This window comes from Dermochelys coriacea, chromosome 12, assembly GCF_009764565.3.
Source record: "Dermochelys coriacea isolate rDerCor1 chromosome 12, rDerCor1.pri.v4, whole genome shotgun sequence".
NCBI lineage: Eukaryota > Metazoa > Chordata > Testudines > Dermochelyidae > Dermochelys > Dermochelys coriacea.
The window spans coordinates 10,902,564-10,928,364 of record NC_050079.1 but is presented as its reverse complement, the minus strand read 5'-3'; the positions used below and the strand labels follow the sequence as shown (position 1 = coordinate 10,928,364).

The following is a 25,801-nucleotide window of genomic DNA, read 5'->3' as shown; positions in this document are numbered from 1 at the left end:
AGTGCAAAAAAAATTAGGACATAATATACCCTTGCCTTAGTCCAGTCATCACTGCAAACCACTGGCGGCTGATGTCACCATCTCTGACTGCACATTTGGTATTATCATACAGATCCTGGATGATTCTAACTATTTTTGTTGGTATTCTATAGTATGTCATAATTTTTGACCATCTGTGTAGACTGTCGGAAGGCTTCCAGAAATCCACAAAATTTATCACAGGAGATGCTTGCTATGCCATTCTTTGTTCTATAATGTCTGAGAACAGCAGTATGGTCTGCACATGATCTTAGTGGTCTTAAAAACTGCTTGTTCCTCTCTAAATTGAAGGGCTTTTTATTACTTTATATGTTCTAGTTGACATTGCACTTTTTCCTAGAAACTGAGAGTAATGTGATTCTTCTGCAATGACACTCCCTCTGTTACACTCGGTTGGGTTTTTTCTTCATTTCATAGTCTATTCATAAACACAAGAAAAGTCCTGTAGGGCTGTTTTGTTACTTTAATCATCTCTGTAGTAGTGTTACCCTCCCTAGCTGCTTCCCATTTTTGAGTTTACTGATGGCTTTTCTAACTATTTCCATTGTAATACCTCCTAAATCAATATCAAACTCTAGCGGTACGACTTTATCTTGTATTTCTAGTAGTTTGCTTGGGCTTGGTCTGTTTAAAACATCCTGAAACTATTCTGCCCATCTTTCCCTTTGTTGTTCTTCTGTACTGAGTCTATTTGCATCTTTAATGAGGCCTCCAGTACTGCTAACGTTTCATGTTAGCTATTTGATTCTTATGCAAGATCATAAGATTACCTCTTTGGCATCTTCAGCCTCAATGTTTTCTATCAATATATGTCCTTTTCTCTCTTCTAGCACTCTATTTTTAGCATTATGCACAATTACATATTTAGTACTTTTGTTAATAGCTTTGAAAAGAGAAGGATTTTAAATGTGGTGCATCTTGGCAAACAAACCCTTTATACTTGAAAGATAAACTTGCGTTACCCTAGAGAATAGAAGACTTCAGCCCCTAAATTAAAACAATACCTTTAATAACAGTAAAAATAGTTCCGAAGAACCATTTCAGATTCCTTACTATTTACAACAGCTTTTTCATTTTTTCAAGTAATTTATTGCACAGAAATTCTATTTTTTTATTTAAAGACAAATGTATGTTTGTTTGTTTGTTTTTTTTTTGTATGTTTTTTTTTTAAAGTTTCATGATTAAATTCCTAAGAACGCTTCTCTGGTATGGTTGGCACTAAGACTGATCTGTATAAAACTTACTCAAAACTGTAATACAGGGGTGGGCAAACTTTTTGGCCCAAGGGCCACTTCAGAGAATAGGAATTGTGTGGCAGGCCATGAATGCTCACAAAATTGGGATGGGGCTGAGGATGAGGAGTTTGGGGTGCAGGAAGGTGTTCCGGGCTGGGACCAGAGGGCAGGAGGGGGATCAGGGCTGGTGCAGGTTCTGGCTGGGAGTGTGGGGTCTGAGGTGGGGCTGGGGATGAAAGGTTTGGGGTTCAGGAGGGTGCTCCGGGCTGGGATCGAGAGGTTTGGAGAGCAGGAGGGGGATCAGGGCCAGAGCAGGGGGTTGGGGCGTGGGGAGAGGCTTGAGCAGCACTTACCTCAAGTGGCTCCCAGAAGCAGTGACATGTCCTTTCTCCAGCTCCTACATGGAGGCGCAGCCAGGAGGTTCTGCTCGCTGCCCCATCTGCAGGCACCGCCCCCGAAGCAAAGGAGTATTTGTGGCACCTTAGAGACTAACAAATTTATTTGAGCATAAGCTTTCGTGAGCTACAGCTCGCTTCATCAGATGATGAAGTGAGCTGTAGCTCACGAAAGCTTATGCTCAAATAAATTTGTTAGCTCCTTAATGCTTGTGTCAAGTATCCTATATGTACTATTGTTTGTTTTTAATTACATACTGGTATTTGTCCTATGATGGTTCATGCAACATGACACAAACTTAAAAGCAACCATTCAGCTTTCTACTGGTAGTGTATGATATCTATGAATAGTTGGATCTCTGTTTTTTTTCCTTTTTTGTCTTCAACTAAAAGGCAGTGTATTGTGTGTGTGTGTGTGTGTGTGTGTGTGTGTGTGTGTGTACACATGCTTGTTTGTTTCTGGAATTAGAAATATTAATTTAATTTTTATCACATTATGTAATAGGCGCATTTACCTTTAAACCAGTATCAGAATGCTTTTTTCATGAATGTATTTTTTTATAAATATATTTAAACAGATTTTAATTAGTCCATATAAATTAAGTAGAATGGGCCAGATATTCAGTTTGTTAAATGACACAGTACATTAACACTAATACACATCAGTTAAGGATGTGACCATTAACTTTTTACAAATTATTTTAATTTACTTGATCTTTTAAAATCATAGTGGAAAACCTGAATTTTCTCCTCTTATTTAAAGAATATCAGTGTAAAGAACTATACATGTTCTTTGACTGTGGTGTCAACTCGCAATATAATCTATGCAGAAATCCTTAATGATATAGATTTGTATGTAAATAAAACTTTAATGTAATCTGATCAAAGTATATAAAGAGTCTTGGATGTTTCCAACAGGAGGAACATTTAAGAATCTTAGAATCTGTTTACAATAATTGCAATATCCTCTTGTAACTGAACTTTAATATTCTGAATTGCATTCACTTTCAGTCAGCGTATTTCAGAAAATGCTTTTTCGCCTGAATTTCTTGTAAACTTAATTTCTCTCAACAGATGGACGACCTCAGTGGGAAGTAGAAGGGAAAATAATTAGGGAAAAGTGTCAAGGGGTGAGAAACTTATTTTTCTTTCTTTAGAAAGCTGTTTTTGTTTAAGTAAGAAATTGGTCTTCATTGTCTTGTTTTTCGGTTTAGACTTCTACTAATCATTTACTTTACAGTAAGACATATGAACAAGTTTTGCAGTTTTACTTCATCTGAAGACTTTTTTTCTAAATTGTCATAATAGTATAAAGCAGTCATTAGGTCACTGCTTCCTAAGAGAATGAAATAATAAACTTGTTTGAAAAACTAAAAGGGGAAATTTAGAATAACTGGTGAGAAGTAATTTTCATTACTGCCAATGAGATTAGTGGTATGAAATTTAGTGTCTGTTAGTATGGCATTCATATGCTCATGAAGATAAATTAATACTTCACAAATGTATTTTTAAATAAAAATGTAATCTCTAGAATATGCAAAATTGTCTCCCACATCGCAGGTCTTAAATTATATTTTATGTTTCTGCTTTACTGTTAGAAAATGTATGAAGCAATAGCTTCATCCAACTAAAAATCCCCATTTCAGTTAGCATTGCAGTCGGCACTCATGCAGTATTCTTTATTTAACAGGTGTATTTCATTTACATTTTAAATGTAATGCCATCTTGTTTCAACTTTAATTTAGGCTAACATTGTTCTTGAAGTTCCTCCGTACCATAACAAAACGATTACAGCTGCAGTCCAGGTGCAGTTTTATCTTTGCAATGGGAAGAGGAAAAAAAGCCAGTCTCAACGTTTTACTTATACACCAGGTACACACAGCTACTGCATCTTACTGTAAACTAGTTAGTGTACACTTTTAAAAAATTACTAAAATTTAGTGTTTCATAGATACCATACAAAATATGTTCCCTTTGATAAGTAGATGTGACTAAATTTTTACAGTTTGTTAATTGTCAGTTAAGAATTTGTCTAATTTTGTAACAAACTTGAATCCAATGTAGTAGTAGTGTGAAATAATATGAATAGGGTTTTAAGAATTTCTATTTTGACAATTATATTTTTACAACATGATTTAATTTTTTTATTCCTATAGCTTCTTGGCCACATGGAGTGTGAATTCTCAGTGGTCACCATTTTTCATGATTCTGTTTTAGTCTCCAGTTAATGATACTATGTTGTGAATTCCAGGAGTATAGTCACAGATCATAGAGGAATAAATCATCCCCAGTTTATGCGATGCCAGTCTCTCTCAATAGTCAAAATACAACTTTGGACTTCAGATGAGAGAGAAAAAAATATACTCCATAGACATCTTGCAGTGTGGCGAGAGCTAGTCTTAGAACTTTGTCAGAATGGCATACTGTAGTTGATCTTTCTTAGCAAGAGTGTTATTGGTATTGGGGAAAACCATAGTGCAGAATATGTAACATTTATTCTTTTTGGATGGCTTTTCAAATGGATTTAAAGTTTCTAATAGACTGTAAAGAGCAGTCAGGAGTTCATCAAGAACCAGTAGTAGCTATAAGGATAAGTTCCCTTCAGCATTGCTTTGTACATGCTGTTTATGTGAAATTGGAGGACTTGACATACACAAATATATATCAGAAAACTAATGGATGCTCCTATCAGGCACTGTAGACTGACAACTGAATTATTATTTTACACCAAAAGTTACACATTTTGTACCTTTAAGCATAATTAAAACAGTGATATACAATTATCTGGCTAACTATGTATGAATTTGTTTTATCACAATAGCAAAAGTTTCAAACAATATTTAAAGTAACTTTATCACATTTTTAAAAGAATGTCAGCTCCTTGAAAATATTCTTAAACTCAAAGTAATCATAAGGTGGCTCTACTGAAAAAGCTACTCTTGAAATATTGGAATGAGTAATGGAACATACCAGCTTAAAATGTGTCCAAAATAAATAGGAAGTGAAGTTATAACTGAAGCTATATTACAGCAACGCTTAACACCCACTTGAAGGGTTTCCTGTTTTCATTTTAACCTGCATGCTGTAAGCCAGTAATTGATTGGGACAGGTGTTGGCAGGAAAAAGCTGTTGTGCTTATGAGTAACAGGCTCCTGATTATTGGTTAATCATAGCCTTTGGCTTAAAAAAGAAGCAGGGGGACTCAAATTATTGAAGAATGTGTCAACCTACAATTCTGTGGCTGTTTTACAAAGAACCCAGGAACTGAAAGGAAATATGAAATAAGTCTGTGTAGGCATGGTAATAAGCATCTTGGGGGGGGAAATCATTCTAGGTGTTGTTTAAAAAAAGATAATGATTGCCTTCACATATCCATACTTTTGGGTGCATAGGCATGCAACATTATCGGTGGAACTTTGGAAAGCTTTGATTGCTAGAATAGCATGCATGTGCTGTTGTAATACTTCAGATTTTTCAATGCAAACCAAGGTGGGGTTTTGGGGTGGTTTTTTGCTCATATATTTATATATACTAAATGTGATTATGGGATTAGAGGAGTGAGCTGGGGCAAGAAAACTTGAGTGCCCTTCCAATCCAAATGAATAGAGAACCTTCTTCCATTATTTCTTCAGGTAAATAGACTCCTCAAAATCAACCTTACCATTATCTGATGTGCAAATTGAGATCCAGCAACTTCACTCAGGTCCACAAATACTTCCTTGAGGGCTAATTGTTGATTCCATTAAGGTCAACAATAACCTACTTAAGGGAACCTCTTTTGAGCTTCACCTCTTTCTTCTTGGAACATCTGCTACGTGGCCAATGAGGGGTGGTTAGCCATGGATATCAACACCAAATCATGAGATGGCCTAATAAAGATAGTAACAGTGCTGCCCTTTAAATCTAGCTCCCAGCTTCTCACCTCCCAAGTTAAAAGCACTGAAGACCACCTCATCAGACGTTCTGTCTGACAGATTTGAATGCTTAGGGGCAGTGGTGTTGAAAAGCCTATTACTCAGTCAACCTAAAAGCCATTCTTCCTCCTTTCCTCAGGAATTTTGTAGGAACTTCCCATACAGGACCCATTCAATTCAAAATACCAATACTCGATTCTTTCTTTTTTTTTATTTTTTAAGTTGTCTTGAAAGTATTGGATGTACCTAAAAATAATTCCTTTGCAATAATTAGGAAAATTTGTTAAAACATCTTAACTGTTATTTAATTGAAAGAGCCTTTGTCTATTTGACTAATTTACAGCATGATATATATCTAATATGTTAAGTAGTATTTCATAATTATCCATTCTTCCTCGCAAACTTCCACATAAATTCTCACCCCACACCCTTTCCATGTCCAGCAGTCTGTACTGTGGGCATTTAACCTGCTGGTTGAAGGCAGAGCAACAGCTGGGACCACATCGGATAGATCAAAGGTCTCCTTTTGGTACCAGAGACTTTCAGGGTAGAATTACCAAAAAAATATGAATTTGACTAATTGGAAACTCCTAAAATAGGTTTTAAAGTCTTTCTCTCTCCCCCTCCTCATCCTCCCCTCCCCCCCCAAAAAAAGGCAAATACCACTCAAGTCTTACTTTTTTTATTCAGGAGCCTTAGGACTGTACTGTCCCATCTGCAGACAGGAACTTACAACTTCTAGAAAGCGTGCTCAGATCTCCTTGTAGCACTGCAGGCATGAATCTAATCCATTCGACTGGCATGAAGGCAGGGTCCATGTTGAGCCAGGGATTAGGTCACAGATGTGGCACACAGGAGATCTCACAAGCAGATCCCATAAAGGTGGTAACTTGCAGGGGCAGGTGGAGCAGTAGCAACTGCCACTACCATCACTGCTGCAGCTGATTGCTATGCAGCAGCCTCTCCAACTTCAGCAGATGTGCTGTTTAATTTCTGAGATACTTACCCTTGAATTGTCTGCACCAGGGCTTAGGTGACCATGCAGCTTCTCCCTTAGGAATCCAGTGGGGCCACCACTCCCTCAATAGGGGGGTGCTCCTTGAAGTAGTGAAGTGACTCTACTTAAGTCTGGGCAGGCAGACATCTTGTATGCCATGGAGCTACCTTCTACAAAGAAAATGGTAGAGGAGTATCCCTTCTCACTTTTTAAAGCTCCGTCTTCCTGGGGCAAAGTTCAGTAGGATCCTTCTAAAGATCCCTCCACCTCAAGAATAGACTGGAGACATTACCTAACCATAATTCCTCTCCCTCGCCCCTATTTTTTTTTCCCATACGGTGAAAACCAGTAGCTTGAATTTGCATGCTTTTAAAAAAAATTATTTTCCCTTTATCCCTGTAAGTTTCAAGTGCTCCTCTTTTTCAGATTCTAGCCCAGAATCTCCCTGCCAAGCAGAGAGAGGTGCGTCTCCAGTGTGGGGGCTTTTTTGTTTTTGTTTTGTTTGTTTTTTTTTTAAAGAAACACATACCATACCTCTAAGCGCCATAAGGTTTAAAAAAAAAAAAGTGCTAACAAAGTAAAGAATAAGAGAAATTTTTTCTCTTCCTCATCCAGCTCAATTTCCCTGAAGGAAGAGGAATTATCTGGCTCGGCCCAAATAGAACTTAGCAAATATTTGATCACATATTATGGATGTTGCTAACCAATGGTCCCTGAGACACTCCAGAAGCCACTAATCTCATGGAAACCAAAGTGAGCCTCTCGGAAATATTTTCCAGCAAAAGTTAAAGAAAGAATTGTTCCATTACATCACAAGGAGGGAGGCCTCAGAAATTGGTCCACGTATGGGAGATATCTACCTCAGACAAGTAGATACTATAGACTGCTTTACAAGGTTTTGCCATCCACATGACCAAATTCCCCAGAGATAAGTTCACAGTCTTTCCCAGATCAAAGAACCCAGTCAAACACCAGAAGGTAGAAGAAGCAACATCTTCTCAGCGTTGGAGTCATAGGGCCAGTATTTATAAGGCAGAGTTTATGGCATGTTCTTGATATTCTTTGTGGTCTCAAAGAAGAATGGGGACACAAGCCGTTTTAGATTCATTGGGTGATTTGAAATCTATCAGGTCTCAGACTGTGACTTAGTGTTTTTAGTTTGAAACTTCTATCACCCCAGAATTTTGTCACTTAAGTGAGCCTCAAGGAACAGCCTGGAACAGGCACTGAAAACATTTACTCTTCTGTTACAGAAGGAAGTATATAACTTTTTTTTTTTTTTTTTTTTTTAAGTTCAGGCCTCTCCCACTGGGCTAGTGACTGCTTCACAAGTCTTCACAAAAATCCTGGTTGTCTTTAGTATCCATATTCAGAGAAGGAGAGCATACTCGTTTATCTCTGCTTACAGTGATCATCTCATCAGATCGTTATCCCATCAGGTGGCACTAGAGGATCTAGAAGAAACTGTAACCTGCTTACAAGTTTTTACCAGGTTTCTGGTGATCAGAGTGAAGAATCATCTCCAACTTCTGCATGTAGGAGTGATCCTGGATGCCAAGGAGAGAGGGTGTTCTTTTTTTGGAGGAGAGATCACAGTAGATATTCTCATTAATTCACCAGGTGTTGTCTGGTCATCAGACATCCCTGAAAATTTGAATGCTATTCCTCAGCCAAATTTCATGTGTCAGCACTCTGCAATGGGTCAGATTTCATATAAGGATGCTCTCAAAACTCCATACCAGGAAGAAATTGCAACAGTCAGAATCTTACCTCTGTTCTAAAGACAGTCACTTCCTTGCTCAAGCAGTGGACTCATCCTTTGAAATTCAAACAGGTATCTGATGTCAGAACCAGGGAGACTCATGATCACTGCTGATGCCAGTCTTCATGGATGGGATACACACCAAACCAGAGTGGTTATGGGGACATGGACCAATTTGGGAGAAGAATATAAACCGACTATAGATAAGGGCCATCAGCATCATGTACTGTTCCTTGCAGACAACACCAACTGCACTGTGCACTGCACAAGGAATCGATATATTTTTCTGACTTGGTTAGAGCATGATCTCTCCTCTCATACCCATCCACATAAAGGGAAGGGAAAGCACAGGAGTAGACTGGCTGAGCAGGAAGGACCTGGGAGAATGGAGTATGAATCCTTCAGGGTTTCAGGAGGTGTCAGATTCAGGGTTCCAATCATAGATCTCTTCATCTTGAGGGAAAATAGGCAGTGAAGTTCTTTGTGAGCAGATGAGAACCTGAAAAGAAAGCAGTTGATCTCCTATTTCAAAGATCACAAGGCATCCTTTATGCCTTTCCTCTTGTATCTTTGACAAGGACAGTAAAATTCTCCTAAAAGAATGGCCCATAGTCATCCTGATAGTCCCATATTGGCCATGCAGACCACCGTAGTTCTCTGACTTAGATTGCAAATGGAACACCCTCTAAAATTATCAGCCTGGAAAGAAATTCTAAGCCAGAGACTAATCCACTGTTCAAATCCAGCTCTGCTAAAACTTAACATGCAAGATGGAAAGGGAGAATTGAGATCTCTAGAGTTCTCAGAGTTCAGGTAGGAAACAGGTCTCTACCAGAGCAAATGTTTTGAATTATAAGGAATGGACAAAGATTTCTAATTCTCACATGTCAAAAGGTACCTTAGAGTAGATACACGTGGTAGTCCTCCGGTATTACGTAGGTTTCCTTCCTGGAGCTTGAATTTAGTGCTAGGAGACTTAAAGCAACCATTTGAATCACTACACTCTGTTTTGGCCTACTTTCTCAGAAGCAGTCACCTTGGTTAGGAGAGTATCAGAAGTGGGAGCATTGTCTATGAAGCCACATCAATATATTCCATAAGAACAGAGTGATTCTTTGGATAGAGCCATCATTTATTCCAAAAAGTAACATTAATTTTGCACAGGTTGCTAGTGACTTTGACTTTCCTGCTCTAATCCTAAACATCCCAAGGAAATTGCCATTTTATTTCAATCAGGGCGACGTTTAATCTTTATCTCAAGGACATGGAACCTTATCAGAGGTCCACAGTATTTATTTTATCTTATGTCACTCTTGAATGAAAGGAAGAACATCACTAAATCCTCCATTGCAAGATGGATTAAAGCATTTACTGCAGAAGTCTATAGAGCATGTGGAGTGAAAATAGTCTGCTTTCTTTGGGGTTCAGCAACGTCTTGGGCAAAAAGGCCTAGTGCTTCATGTGAAGAAACCTGTAAGATAGCTATATGGATATCAGTGTACACATTAACAAAGTACTACAAGATTGATGTCCATTCTTCCTCCAATACAGCCTTCGGAAGAAGGCTACTTTAGAAAGAAGGTACTGCCCCAGCTGTAAACCAGAATCAGTTCTCGTATACATAATTTGAATCCTCCTCCCAAACTAGGGATAAATACTTCTTTGCACATTCCAAGGCTATAGCCATAGGTGGATCTGGGATAGGCCATGACCCCACTCAGCATCCAAGCCCACCTGAATATGCGAACCTCCTCTGACTCCTGTAACAGCAGCAGCTGTGGTAGATTGCTCCAGGGCCCAGGCAAGGACAATGAGCCACCTCCTCCCTCCCATCATCTGTTCTAGATCAATCAGTAATGGCTTCCCCTACCCAATAGAGAGGCCGGGGCACACTACCAGAGAGAATTTGGCTGCCCTACAGAGATCTATATGGGTTGCTGACAGTCCCCACACATGGGGAGCTGTGCAGCTAAGGCAGCAGGGGTTAGAGTAGGACATAGAAGAACAGGGGCTGCTGTTTGTATGGTATTGAGAACAGCACATTACATAGCAGGTGATGGGAGCTGGATAGCTTGAATAGGAAATGGGGCCCATCCAAACTTCCATTCCTAGCTACTCTTTGGCTGCATTCCACTGTACAGACTCTGACTGGAGAGAGTAGGTAAATGGAAAACTTTCCTTCTTACCTGTGAATTTGCTTCATTATACGCTCCAACTCTCATACTCTGGACTACCCAGAAATGGTTTACTTCAGAACTGAAGTAGTTGGATCTCGCCTCTGGTTTCCAAGGTTAAAAGGGAAAATACATGTTTGCATAAAGAAATACTTGTATGTTTCCTAAGGCTCTGTTAAAAGATTTGTTTGTTAATGTTTGGTGGCATTAATTTATTTAGTTAGTATTTTCCAGCTTTGCAATATGTCTTTATGGTGTATAATTGATAGTATAATTGGGTCTACAGTAGGGGATCTTCTGGGGTAGTTAATCACACCCTAGCCAACACAGCTGTGCTGGCAAAACTTTTACTTTTAGATCTGCGGAGGTATAATTTGGAGCTTCTAGTAATTTAGTTTCATAACCCTTTCCCCTGTATGTGAGGATTCGTGCTGAACTTCTTGTCAGAACCTTGTCAGTGAAGCTCACTGGTTGGCTCCGTTATTAACTCAAGTCTACTGAGCTTAGTCCCCTGGCCAGTAATAGTATAGTAACCCCCCACCTCCCTCCAAGCGAATACAAAGCATAGGGCAATAGTTCAGGAGAGGGAGAAACCTGGGAGTTACTGATGAGGAAAGAGGGAGCTGAAGGAAAACACTGAGTAGATAAGAAAAGGGAAAATGTTTCAGGCATAGAGGCCAGCATGACAAGAAGCACAAATTCAAGAATGGAAGAGAAAGTAAGAGCGAGACAAAAAGAATGGTAACAGGTAGGGAAACAAGTTGAGTATATAAGAAACACAACAATAGTGGCATGACATTTACACATAAGTGTTATGTAATTAGAGTATGTACTGAGTCACATTATAGTGAAATAGAATTGTAAGTTATAATTTTGATTTTTATTCATTTTTCTAGTTTTAATGAAACAAGAGCACAGAGATGAAATGGATTTGTCTGCTGTTCCATCTTTGTCCCTGCCTCATACTGGCAGTGTTCAGGGCCTGCACTCCATCCGAACTCAGCTGTCTTCATCAGATCCAGGGCACCCGCATGATAGTTTACTGTCTACATCACCCAGGAGCCTTGTGTGCCCAGTTCAGCAACCATATACATCCATGGTGACATCAGCAGTATCTCATTTGTCTCACATACAAGGTAGAAACATCAGTCCAGGTGATGAGTGTCATGTTTTGACTCCTGTGGTTCACCAGTCTTTCCAAGTAACATCTACACCTCCTGTGAGGCCTTCCTACCAGCCTATGCAATCTAATGTTATGTACAATGGACAACCTGGTCTTCCCATGAACTCTGCCTCTAGCCAAGGATTTGACACGATTTCATTTCAACAAGATGCAGCTGTACCTCATTTGATAAACCTTAGCTGCCCACCTCTGCCACCAATGCAGTACCATTCTTCAAATCCCAGCTCAGTGACAACTTCGTGTACAGTAGGACATCCTTTGCCACATCCGGCTCATTCAGGACAATCACCTCATCTGCAATCAATGGGATACCACTGTCCAAATACTGGGCAGGGTTCTATCTCTTCTGCAATGAATCAACCCCTTGGGCAACCTTCCCCTCAGCTGCAGCAAGTCACATACCATTCTGCAAACCCAGGGTCTGCTTCATCACCACCCCCAACAGCTTCCCATCCTTTGGTCCATTCGCCACTGTCGGGGCCAGCTTCTCCTCAGCTACAACCTATGCCATACCCGTCTCCGAGCTCAGGACCTGCCTCATCCCCTCCCCCAACAGCTATAAGTCACTCGGGACAACACTCCCCTCAAGAACATAGTCCTGGATTGGGAGGTCTTCATGCAGCTTCATCTTTAGTATGTCATAATGTATGTGAATCATCTCCATTTTCATCAGATGGGGTAACTGTTAACATTAAACCAGAACCTGAGGATCGAGAGTTGAATTTTCAAACAATTGGTTTGCAAGACATCACACTAGATGATGGTAAGTGAATATAACTTTTAATGGCTGGGATTTTGTAAAATACTGGTGACATTAGAAACCTCATTTCAGAAGAACAGTCTCTTTTGCGCGCATAGCTTCCATCCACAAAACTTGCAGTCACATTTTTGTCCCCCCCAGTGCTTGTTTATATATACTGCACATTGGGTGTGATTCTTATAATTAGAGGAACTAAGTGCTCTTCCTTTGTTTTGCACCCACAGTTTGTTTTATGGGTACAAAATAAGGGATTAGGCCTAATCCCGTCTAAAAAGTTACCCCTTACCATTCAGGAACATTATATATTTGTCCTTCTACATGAGGAATTAGTTTTAAAACACGTCTCTTTGGAACTTGTTCATTAGATATTACTGTCTCTTTTGTTATATAACTGAGTTACTTAAATGTAATTTGGAGCTTTTGAATAATATTTTGAAATTCAAACTCTGGGAGAATGCAATTCTAATCCTTAGTGGTGTCAACGCTTTATTTGTCCTCCATTTTCAATAGGCTAGATGCTGAGTGAAATCAAACTTATAGGCCTGTTTAGTATCATTTGCTAAGTATGTGGCAGTCGTTTACAGTGTGATACAGACGAGGTAAAAATGCCCCAGTTTAGAAGGACAAACCTAATGCCCAGACCAGTTCTGTTAGAAACTAAAATGTTATCTATATTTCAGTTCTACCTTGAAATCTGATAGACATTTGAGCTTGGGCTAGAGCCCAGGTTCTGGGACTCTGTTAGATGGGGAAGGTCCCATAGCCTGGGCTCCAGCCTGAACCCAAACGTCTATGCTGCAATTTTATAGCCATGCATCCCCAGCCCAAATCAGCTGACACAGGCCAGTTGTGGGTGTAGAAATACCCTCAAAGGCTAGAAGCTTTTTTAAATGAAAGCTTAAATTCTACAAAAATTGATCGGTAAACCCACTACTTGCCATAGAACATCTACAACACACCACCTGGAAAGGGGTGCATGGATTTGACAAGCATAGCAGTAGAACCTAGTTAATCTAATTCATCCAGACAAAAACAGTGTGCTCCACATCTCAAAGATTTAATAGATTGTAACTATGAAGTCAGCCTTAACTACTTTTTATAAACTATAAACAGTATATGTAGATGATACTTAACTATTACTAATTATAACTGCCCAGTTATCTAATCATCTTAATTCATCGGCTCATAATTTTCAAGAATTGTTGGGTTGCAAGCTGCCTCCAAGTAATTCATGACAATCAGTGAGTCTACTACGTATAGTTTTTGGCATTTTGTGTAACTTTTTAGTTTTTAAAAAACATTAAAGTACTAAAACTATGGTTATGTAATGTATTTCTTATTGCCTAGAAAAGCATTCTCTAACAGATTGCTTTTAAAGAGACTTCTAAGAGACACTAGATTCTTCAAATTCGTTTAAAAAAAAAAATTAGTACTAGTGAAAGGTTCGAGGAATTAGATCCACAGTTTGCCTCTTGAACAGCAAAAGTCCAACATTTGGGCACTACTGACATTCTCAAAACTCCTGCTCAGTTGCTGTCTAACCCTGTAGGTACCTATGTTTCCATTGGTAGGTTTGAGCAAAGCTACCTATGTCCTGATGCTATTCCACCACAAACAGCAACAGTGACTTTTTTGTTAATTTACTAATTTGCCATTATATTTCTAGCTCAAATTTTCAGGTTGTTTCTGTTCCATAAAGCATGACTTGTTTTGCACTAAATTTTTCTGTGCTGTTTCAGTTGAAGAAAACAGAATTTTAACTTGCCACAAAGTTGAACCTTGGTGAAAACAAGGGCTTCTGACATGGTTTGTGAATAAGTTTAGTTCAAAAATACACAACTGTTAGGAAAATTGCATGTTGCATCTGTCTGACACAAGCACGCATCAGGTTCATTCTTTGAAATACGCAGTTACTGAAAGCAGTCACTGAAATTAACATAATACATTCACTTAAGAACTTTCCAAGAGTACAACTGACTTCATCTCCAGACATCAAGAAGTCTAGGTTCAAGGTAACAAATGGAATGAGATCAACAAGTTGGAAAAGCATTGTTTTTGGAAAAAGGGTCCTATGCCTGATTCCTGCTCTCCAATTTGTATCTGAAGCTGGTTCAGCTCTTAAGGTGGTTGTTCTAGAAGGCCTAGACTGTAGAAGCCAACTTTGTCAAGTAATGTAGTCAACCAGTTGGAATATCTTCCTTACCCTCTGCCAGAAGTCAGATTGATATGTGGTGACAAAACTTGATTTTTTTTTTTAAACTTTCTTCTATGGCAAATTCACCCCGTTTCTAAATTCTGTGTTCTTGCAAGTGGCCCCCATTTAGCTGTCCCACTACAGGGGGCTACTTTAAGCATAATTGACTAAGCACGTCTGCAAAATGTTACATTTAGCCCTGGGAGACTAAATCACTTAGAAGAGCACGGCTTTCCTTAGGGCTTGTCTGTGTTTTTAAAGTTTTGCCACTTTCAGTGCCAGCATAGTTAAAGCAGAAAAACTCCCCAAGTGTAGATACAGTTACATAGCTATTAAAGTACTTATACAAATATGGTTGTTCTGGTCAGGGGTATAATAAATTATACTACTATCAGACACCTGTATACCTGCATCCATGCATGGGCTTTTACTGATAGCTGAGTTGGCAAAAAATCACACCCCTAAACTCCGTAGTTATGTTAGTAAAATGTCCACTGTAGACCAGCCCTAAGTGAGAGAGATGCTCCAGAATATAGCTATTTGTGATACATTGGAAAATTTCTAAATGTCTCAAGAAGCCTTGTCATACTCTCCGTTCCAAGCAGTTGAAGGGGTTGAAGATCTCTGATCTGATGGTAGAGGTTCAGGAAATTGTGAGTCATCTCCCCAAGGTGGGGTTACTTATGGTTATTTAGCATACATCACAGGCCTAGTGTCACAATCTAGGGCTGTTTGTGCTCTGATTGGCCATGCTGTGTAGTCTAAAATATTTGCCTATGATCACTTCAGAAGGATGTCCTCTAAGAACTGATTGCTATCCCTTGCCCTAGGGCAGGTAGACTTGGGATGGCCTCCTCCACTTGGTTCTGTGGGACTCTTTTCTCTAAAAGACAGGCCCTTCCTCTTGAAGGTTTCCAGACACTGCATATGGGGTACTGTCTTAGTTTCTCTCTTTTCCACTTATGCCTGAGGTTCTCATGTTTCTGAATGTGGATCTGACCCCCTCAGTCTTAGCATATTGGTCCCTACCACACCTCCTCCTTCAGAACTTGCTCTCTCCACTGGGACTCTCAGAATTCCCTTGCTGCCTAAAGGAAAGACTTCCCAGTTTGTATGAAGAAGGCTAAAGAAATGCACCTAAAATGCTTCCTCTGTGGAGGAAGGCCTGAGGTAGACCTCTGTTCTTTTGATTTTTCTCCAGATAATGGCAGACCTTGTTAACTTTCAAAGGGTGAATGTTCACTCAGAAAAGTTCAATCCTCCCTTTGTTCTCTTGGTTGATAAAATAGGTTTTCAGCTGTTATATTAATGCCTTTTCATCTTCTCCCCTTCTGTCACCCCGTACCACTTACACACAACTCTAAAATGGAAAGAGGTCCGTTTCCAGAAACGGTTCTTGGAGCTATTGCGGAGAATTTCAGAAAAATCCATCAACCTTGATAACTTAATCATACTACATAGCTTTCATATCACATAACCATAGATAGTATAATGGTCAGTTTTGTAGGAATGGTTCAGGAGTGTTTAAGCTGAAATGAATCGTGGTGTGGCAGTGAAAATTGTGGTATTTGATATTGTAAACTAGCTCTTCTATTTCATATGCTTTTTAGATTTACAAACTAAAATGGTTGGGTTTGTTATTTTTCCAAACAATTGTAAATCTATTTAAATGTCTCAGATTTTGAGCACCTCACTTTAGAGTTGTAGCTTTATGCTTAGAATACTGTAGTTTCACAAAACCTGAAAACCATTAATGAACTTGTTCTGAAAATTAACAAAAGGCTGCTGTTCACCTTTGAACTGATTTAAGTGCCTCTATAATCCCACTCATCATTTAGGGCCCCTGAAATCCGGACAATCAGTTATGCCATTTGTGAACCCGCATTCCTCTATGCTGATGACTTCACACCCATCATGCTTATGCAAGCCTAAGAGGGGTGACAAATTGGGTTAACTGTTGACTTTTCCCCATATTGTGTAATTTTGCAAAAAGCTTCTATTTAGAGTATATATCCCAAAGGTAAAAATAATATATGGGATGGGAGGAGGAAGTCACCACTTGCACTGTATGTGTATATACTTGCACACTGTACTGTCTACAAAAAGAAAAGGAGTACTTGTGGCACCTTAGAGACTAACAAATTTATTAGAGCATAAGCTTTCGTGAGCTACAGCTCACTTCATCGGATGCATTTGGTGGAAAAAACTGTCTACAGAAGGCTTTCATGGTAGATGTGGTATCGCAGATCAGAATCTGGCCACCTGCATTTCAAATCTGTGTTTCAAATCTGGCAACCTGCATTTAAATTATGTTGCATATATCTCTGTGGTCAAAAATGCATTGAATATAAGAAGGAATTTAAATGCTAAATTACGATTTTATATTACAAATATAACATAATTACTAACAGATCTGAAAAAGCTTCACTTAAATTTTACCTTTTGGAAGATGTGGCCATTTCAAAGCCAAATATATTGTGTACCATCCTAAATAAGGAATGGAGCCGTGTTCCTGAGGACCAGTGTTGTTCCAGTTTTAAAAACTTGTGCACATTGGCCATCTCAGAACCATTTGTCGTCTGAGCTAGTGAAACTGACAGCAGGCTGAGTAAGTACAAATGGTTCTCAAGGTTTGTCACAGGTTGACATCCTTTTCTTCCCATTGATTCAAACCACTCTTTTCCATACACAACATCTGAGATCCTTCAGACAATGGAAACAAAGGGATGAAGATTGCTTGGCTGAAGACAGTAGGATTCAGCATTTGATTTAGTCTTTTCTATATACATCCATCACCCTCTGACATAGTCCCCTGTGTGCTCTTGCCCCAGGACAGGTGTCCCAGTTTTTCATCTTGAAAATCTGGTCATTCTAGTTCAGAATGTTTGTAGCAGTGTGTTAAGTTGAGGTCTGCAGCTTTTCTTTTTTTTTTTTTCATTCTCTTAACTTGTAGCAAATTATTAACTTTTGTGGCTTTCCAGTTTACAAGTGTGTGTCAAATTTTAGTTTATAAAATGTAATACTCTTTTAGATCATCTGAAACTTAAGCTATTGAGTATTTTTACTTCTGAGTGTGCGTTATGTACATTTCATTTCTTTTTGTGGATTTGGATAATATATATAATTGTAGTTAATCATTTTTAGGAGGTTATGTAAACCTTGGGTTGTGTTTAGTATCAGATTATGATAACCTTTTTGCTAATCCCCTTTCACTTCCTTATGTGTTGTATCCTCATTACATAAAGATGGAAATTAGAAAACAGATGTGGATTTTCTATCAATCATAACTAGATCTCCTCTTAAGAATTTTCTGTGCATAAAATGATGTAGCTGCTTTGTAAGATACAGTCCACATTTAGAGTTCAACTTTTTCCCCTAATTCAGTTTCCTAGAACAGTATTGTGATGAATAATTTATCATCTTTTAGGGGATATGTTCAGTTGTGTGAATGCACTGATGATGATTCAGATCCTTTGCTCTCTGGTCTAGGGATCAATACTATTATCTAGAGAAGTTATTCACAGGCTGAGTCTATACTAACTTTCACAGAATTGCAATAGTAATGGAAAGATAATTTGAATGTATTGGAAAGTGAACACTCTCTATATAAAAAATACAATACAGTCAACAAATTAGTGTATATATGGCTGTTACAAAGTGTCATGAATGCTGAAGAAAGAAATTAATACTTGAAAATCTTGCTTAAGAAGTAAGGGAACAAAAACTGCCTCTTTTGGACTATTGTTCCATAAACTGACTTCTGATTTTGCTAAACATACAGTAAGGCTCTGTACTTTGCAGCCCATTGGGCCTAAGCTTTGTTGCAGGACTTCAATTTCTGTTGTACACAGAGGTTGAATTTACAGTATCTTAATATACACTGGAAAATATTCAAAAATGAGGTTCTTTACTGACTCTGCTGTACTAGCATTGTTGATTTCATTTTTTTTTAAATTGTGTTGTAATATTTCTTTTCATCTCCTGTGGCTGCCTAAATTGGCATACTTTGCAATAAAATGTAGTGCTATACCCTTTCCTGTTTGCTTTCTGGTAAGTACAATGGCTGTTATGAGGGGTTAGAAGTGGGGCAGCGTTAGCAGTTGGCATATGCTGGAATGAAGATGAAGGGGGATCCTGATTTCAAATTGGGAAGCTAATATTAGCCAGCAAGAGGTGGAGTGAGAGAGAGGCCAGATAAATGCTGTTACAATTTGTGTATCTCACTTTTTTTTATTGTGGGTACAGGATCTTGTGTACACAGACTCTAAGGGCTTGTCTACACAGTGCATTAGTCCACACCAAAGCAATGTAAATTCTAGTGCGTATTAGCATGTTACTCGTTAACTGGCCCATGTGGACCCTGTTGACGCACACTAGGGAATTTTTACTGTATGCCAGCAGGGTCCACATGGGCCAGTTTGTCCATGAAATGCTCATTGCTATTGTGCATTGCAATTCGCACCCCTCTGGTGCAGACTCATGCACTATGTAGACAAACCCTAAGATTATATTACTCTAATTTAAAAAATATATTGTCTAGATGATGATCTAAACCAGTGGTCTCAAACAGGCGGGCCACATGCGGCCTGTAGAGTTATTTCCTGCGGCCTGCCATAGGCACCAACTCCACCAGCAGTCAAGCTCCCCTGACCTGCCATCCCCTCTGAGCACACTGCTTCCCCGCACCTCCGCCTACCTTCCAGTGCTTCCTGGTGCCAAACAGGTGTTTGGTGGCGCTTAGGACTTTCCAGGAGGGAGCAGGGATGTGGTGTGCTATGGGGAGGAGGTGGAGAAAAGGTGGGGCCGGGGCAGGGATTTGGGGAAGGGGTTGGAATTGGGGCAGGGAGGGGGCGGAGTTGGGGTGGGGACTTTGGGGAGGGGGTTGGAATGGGGGTGGGGGAAGGGGTGGGGTGGGGTGGGCCCTCATGGAAGGGGTGAGTGGGGGCGGAGGCATGGGGGGCTTTAACTGAAGTAATTCTAAAAATAAATGCGTTTTGTTGTTTGAGTGAGGTGCATTACTGAGTGTTTATAATTTATTAAAACCTCTGTTTGCATTACAGTTTAAAAAAAGTTAACACTGACTTTTAATAGCATACTATATTACTCTTCATTTTTTACTATACTTTTGTATCGGTGTATGAAAAGGTTTCAGTGGTGCGGCCCTCAGGCCAACATACTAGTCCTCATGAGGCCCTTGTGGTGATTTGAGTTTGAGATCCCTGATCTAAACCTTGAAATTGTCAAAGGCAGTATGTCCTATATCTTTTTTTTAATGGTCTAATGTAACTTGAAAGACAGTCAACCAGGTCCTTCATAGTTTGCTATTACCCTGTGCCCTCTTCTGATCACAAACCAATAGAATCACAGCTGGTTGTTCCCCAGTAGAGAAGGATGTGAGTTAATTATAGCCTAGCCTGCTGCTGTAGTGAAAGTTGACACTATAGCACTTGCTGGTTGTGTGCAGTGAAAGACTAAGCTAAATATATTACACTAACTAATCTTACGTAGTTTCAGGGACTTTTAGCATACCCACAGCTGTTACTGCTCTACATGTAAATGACAAGTGGAAAGCCAGTATCAAAGGAAACATGCTGTAGTCTTCCCTTAACGTTCTTGAGGATTACTGGTAATCTTAATAAATCCATACATACAATAATTCAATTAAAAAGTGTAGTTATTTAAAATAAATATATCCTGTACCAAATAAAACATATACCACTATATTTGCTAAAAGGAAAAAAAAAACTACTACACAGATTCATTTCAATTTACCCATTCTACACCACTGACTGTAAAATGTAGAGAATGTGCGGACAGCAAAAGTTTATGCTGCATGGCCTGCACAGCACCTAGTGGGAGGGGGGAACCTCTCACAAACCTCATTGTTGGATTCTGATTCACTTCACTGACTGCACTTTTACCTGGGTCTTTGTACCCGAAACAGTGTCTTCAAATGGTCTCAATAACTTAATTTTATAATGCCTTCACTACCCTAAACAAGTATAATTGATTCTTGCCCTTCTTTACCCCCTACCTCTGGAAGTTTAATTTATCCACATGACTGAGTCTTTTTTTCGGTTCAATGGACGAAGGAATTTATCTCCTAATTGAGGGATAATTTGACATGAAAGCACCACCATTCTTTTAAGTGTATAGTTCAGGGTACCTTATGCTTTTTTTTAGTCTCGTTTAAGGGAATAATGTCTAATTTATCTAAAATGATATGGAATATTGGAATAATCGTGGAATATTTTTGAAGAAATAATTCCTTTTTGAATCCACTTTACAAATTTTAATTTATTAACACTAATTGTCAGTGAATATAATATGTGAATTTAAGGTAGAAAACCTATCAGAAATATGGATTTGTAGTCAGTTCAGACTGTCTACTTCTGTAAGTGTACATGGCTTTAATGTATGCAGAACAAAGAACAAAATCCCTGCACCAGAGTACATATTCTAAAGAGCTGTAACTTTGCTCACTTGTGGTTCATGGTACTTGATATCACAAATCCCTAACAAGGGCACTTAATTCCAGAAAGAGCATGACAGGAAAGCCCTTATAAATATAAAATGTGTATCGTGATGAGCAATGCACAGTACAGTAAAATGCCTGAGAGCTCATTGCTATCAGTGATAGCTCTGCCAGGACACATTAACACCTCATAATCACAATTGTACATAAAACTAATTTCAAAGAGTGTTATCATTGAGCTACTAACTCAATTTAGTCTCCTTTCTATTGGTGGATTGTCTGAGCAGATCACAACTTCTGTATTTATTCATCATTAGTATATACTTTATGAATTGTTAACTCTTACCTCTCTGGATTTATTATGCACAGTATGGTGTATTAGTCTAAAATCAGGCTGTGTTGATTGGTTGTGACTTTATCAAAAAATCACATGGTATAGCTTCTGTCTCTCTCTTCTGAGGTGCAAGGATTTTCCTATAATCAAAGATGACCTTCAGATTACCCCTCTGGAATTCACGGGCAGAATTAATAGTTAAGTAGTATAAGTATTTTACAGATCTTAAACCTTTTTCCTTTCTGGGCTTTCCAGGCCCTGGCTAAGGCATTATTGTTAAAGAAAATATTTTTAAACTAGGGGCTAAGGTTTATTTTCTGTCTGCTGTGTTACTTTTGTGACTGAGATAAATTTAATTTAATTGCATGTCTATGTGCATAATCCTAATTGCCAAGTGTACTCTGATTGTTGTCTGAACAATTTAGTATGTTCTGTGCTAGAGTTCTGAGGTTCCCAGTCAAGTTTCATAGCCTGTTTAAAAAAAAAACAAACAAAAAAAAAACAAAACACACTACTTGGATGTGTATACTAAAGATGCAAACTTAAGATTCTGTTTTCTGTTTTAATACAAGTAAATAAATATTCAAATGTTCATGCAAAGCAAATGCAAGAGTTGGATACAGCTACAGCTGAAGCATTTTTTTAATTTGAGCAAATGCTGTCTGAAGAATTTTTTTGTAAGATTCACACAGCCTCAAGTCAAGATTTTCAGTGGTGATTTTGAGTATAGTACCTCGTTTTTTTTCGTGCCTGACTTTTCAGAAAGTGCTGATCACCCATCAGGTCCCTATATGAGATACTAATCACATGTGAAAATCTTGGCCCAACTGAATACTAAAGAAACAAATCGAAAACAGATACACTTCTCCCACTGTTTTGTCAGAGCTTGTCTACTGATTGAGTTATTCAGGAATAGCTATTCTGGGATTATGATAATTTCTGAATAACTCAATGTATGGACATTTATTCTAGATTAAAAGTGCCTTGTTCTGGATTATCTTAATCCAGTTTGAAAGTGTCCTGCTAGATTGAGGTGAAGTTATTTTTATATCCCTGCTTATTCCTGTGACTGGTGATCTTTGGGGAGATCTGTTTTTTCCCAATGGGCCTGAATTACCTCATATAATATTTCTGGTAAAGTGTGTTTACCATACATTTTTTTCAGGTAGTCTCTTTCAAGTGTTTGATTCCAAGATCTCCTACTCATCAAAAAAAAAAAAAAAAAAAAAAAAGGAATAACAAAAAAAACATTCACTATCACCTGAACGTCGGAACTATCTTGCACATACTAGAGGATTAGAAATTCCAACTATTTCATCATAAAGAACAGAGAGGCAAGATCCATTTTGGACTTCAAATATCAAGCCAAAATTCTGGATATTAGACCCTCTGAATTGTCCCCTGGATTGATGCCTGTTAGAACAAAGGTGCAGCCACAAAACCTATGGTTGTTTTTTATATATTGCTCAATCACATAAGAGGCTCCTCTAGAGTATGTTGGATACCTGGCAGTTTCCTCATCTTTATCTTGGCCTCTAAGCACTTTTTCTAAGGCGTGTTGGTAGTGGTAATGGTCACCCCTTAACGCGGTTTGTCATTTCATATCTGAATAATTGGCTCATCTGAGCAAAATCACAGAGGCTGGCACAACATAGCAGGGATCTTGGTCCAGTCAAGTCCTTAGAATTAGTGTTTAATCAAAAGAAAGTTTCTTTACATTATTGCAGAAACCACCCACTTCTGCATTACAGCTGCACAAAATCAGGACTTATCAGAGAGGAGATGAGAAAAATTTGGACAATAGAGAATTATCAAAGCTAAATCCTCCCCTTCTCTGGACATGATATGCTGTTAGTGTCTGATTTCCATTCTACTCCAGGGAACTTCAACAGCTGCTTCCTTTGTCTTCAAGGAACAGGGAAATCTTGGACTTGTTAGGATCCCTAAAACAGAGAAGTGGCCTCACAGTAAGAGCAAAATTATCTCAAAGTTTCACAGATAGTCCTCCTTCATATCTCCAGCAGTCTTTCATAATGGACATTAATGTTTGGGGCACACTGCATCAGTGGCAAACCAAGCAGTGTGCTCATGGAGAAGAGAGTACATATGAATATATGGAAACAGAGAGATGGCAAGTTGGCCTTGACTTCTCTTCAGAATATGTTCAGAATGATGGTGTGAATATTGAGATTAATATGGTAGTAATTTCTTTATTGCCAGGGGAACAAAGAAGCACATTCTTCAGTAAACAGTGCTCCTTTGTTCTATCATAGAAAGTTGTTTAGAGCTCTGCAGGTGATGCATCTGCATGCACTGTAGGCAGGCAGATGGTATTAAGAGAGAAAATCTTGTTGATAAGGTGACCCAAACAGTGTACCTCTCTACTCAAAGGTTGGGATAGTGTTTGTATTCTTTAAAAAGTAGAATGGGTGTTTTTGTTTTGAAAAGATGAAATTGCTTTCAGCCTCTGCTTCAGAAGGCTTTTCATAAGGGTCTCACCTACCCCATTGAAAGCTTGTACCTTGGCCCCAGCATGCTTCGCTGTAGGGGTGCTCCCTTTAGTCTCTTGATTCCTCAAAGCAGTTTTCTGCTTTAGGTCCCAGATTAGCATCCCCCTCCCTCCCTGGATTCTTTGATTTTCAAAGGGAAGATCTACTTCCCTGTTGGTCATGTTCCCCCACCAAGTGGGTGAGCGAACACTCTCCTCTCACTAACTAAACCTGCTGTTTCAAAAGAACTAGTGGTCCTCTGTCCTTATCCTTTCCTCCTAAAAGTTGCATGCATATTTTATTTGAACAAGAATAATACCTGCCTGAGCTGCTTCTTCAAACTCAGTTACTTACCCAGTGCAATTATAATTCATCTAAAGCAATCTTCCTAAGCAAGACTTCTGAAGACTTCTGAAGATCATGATAGCAAAGCAGATGCATGCTAGTTTCAAGAATCTAAACCAATAGCACAGTAGGCACTAACACAGTATAAATACATAACTAAATAACCTGTCTGAACTGAATCAAACCACACACACACACCCTTTACAAATTTTACAGCAGCTTATTGGCTGCCTCTTGCCTGGACTTTTCAGGGAGAAGAAAATATTTAGTGGTTTGTGCTGGTGTAACTAGATCACAAAAAGCAAATTAGGAAGTTAAAACAAAAACAAAAACTTGACTTTGGACATGATTATTTTAACTGAAAACTTTCACAAGGACAAGATGTAAAAAACTTAAGTTACGTAGTGTAAATTTGGGGTGCTACCTGTTAGGTAATCAACCTTGTTTTAATAAGATATTTGTTAATTTACAAAGTGATATTCACCTCAAAATATGCTGTTACCTTGAATAAACTGGGTACTTCATCTGACCTGGCAAGTCAGTACTATTACAAAAAAAAAAAAAAAAAAAAAAATCAGTGAAATCCACTTCCTGATTGAGTGAACTGTGACTTCTTGGTTTAGGCCAGTCAGTAGTTATGTCTGTCTTCTTCTCTGACACAGACAATTTTATCTCTGACCTGGAATACCAGCCATCAGGTTCAGCAGAGAAATGGACTCAACATTCAGCATTCATGTCCAACTCCTGTGTGGAAAATCTAGAGGGTGAGTCTGCTTAAATGCTTCAATGTTTTATATTGGAGCACAAAAGTAAGGAAGGGAAAAATTTTGTGGTAGTTCTAATATCTACAGATGAAAAATGATGATATAACTAAGTATGACTATAAATAGGGACGTGTATTTATTCTGTGATTCACGGATGTGGAATTTTGTGTAGAATTTGTCCTTTGTTGCAGAATATTGTTCTGGAATTTAAGCTAGTTTTTAAAAAATCAATTTCCGGTCTTTAAGCTTTCAAAGAAAAGCTTGATGATGTGAACTAGAGGTATCGTGCAATTAAGTAAAACAACTCAATTTAAAAAAGGGATTTGAAACTGCTGCAGAATCTAAGGAAACAGTCTAATTGGCTGCAGAGAGCACAAGTCTTGGTTTTTTGTTGTTGTTGTTTGATTGCGGGGTTTTTTTATTAATTGAGTAGAGCAAGCAGTGTGGCCAGAACAGCCTCTGACTTTTCACTGATATATTAAGTCTCAAACTTTTTTTTAAACGTAAGAAAAATTCTGATTTACTTAATCTTAAATTATACCTAATTTAAGACTAATAAGGTTGAATAAGGTAAATTGGAGAGCCAGCCAAGGTATCAGGATAAATTGGCACTTCATAAATACCTGGCTAGTTGGATGTACTGTAACTGGGGGAAAATGTGCTGCAGTTGCCTTAGAAATCCATCAGCTTGCTCCCTTCATATCTATAAAATAAGAATTGTACACTATGATTTTGTTTGTT

General features: G+C 38.6%; 1 protein-coding gene across 5 annotated transcripts in view; it reads left to right on the top strand.

The window, feature by feature from the left end:
• NFATC3 (nuclear factor of activated T cells 3) overlaps window positions 1-25,801 on the top strand; it is a 128,343-nt gene that overhangs the window by 94,540 nt on the left and 8,002 nt on the right. For 2 of the 5 annotated variants that reach the window (XM_038368018.2, XM_043495064.1), the window contains exons 7-10: window positions 2,744-2,799; window positions 3,415-3,541; window positions 11,413-12,462; window positions 24,959-25,060. In XM_038368018.2, the coding sequence (XP_038223946.1) occupies window positions 2,744-2,799; window positions 3,415-3,541; window positions 11,413-12,462; window positions 24,959-25,060 (1,335 nt within the window). The remainder of the gene's footprint in view (window positions 1-2,743; window positions 2,800-3,414; window positions 3,542-11,412; window positions 12,463-24,958; window positions 25,061-25,801) is intronic. The other 3 variants (XM_038368021.2, XM_038368019.2, XM_038368022.2) reach the window with 2 other exon arrangements.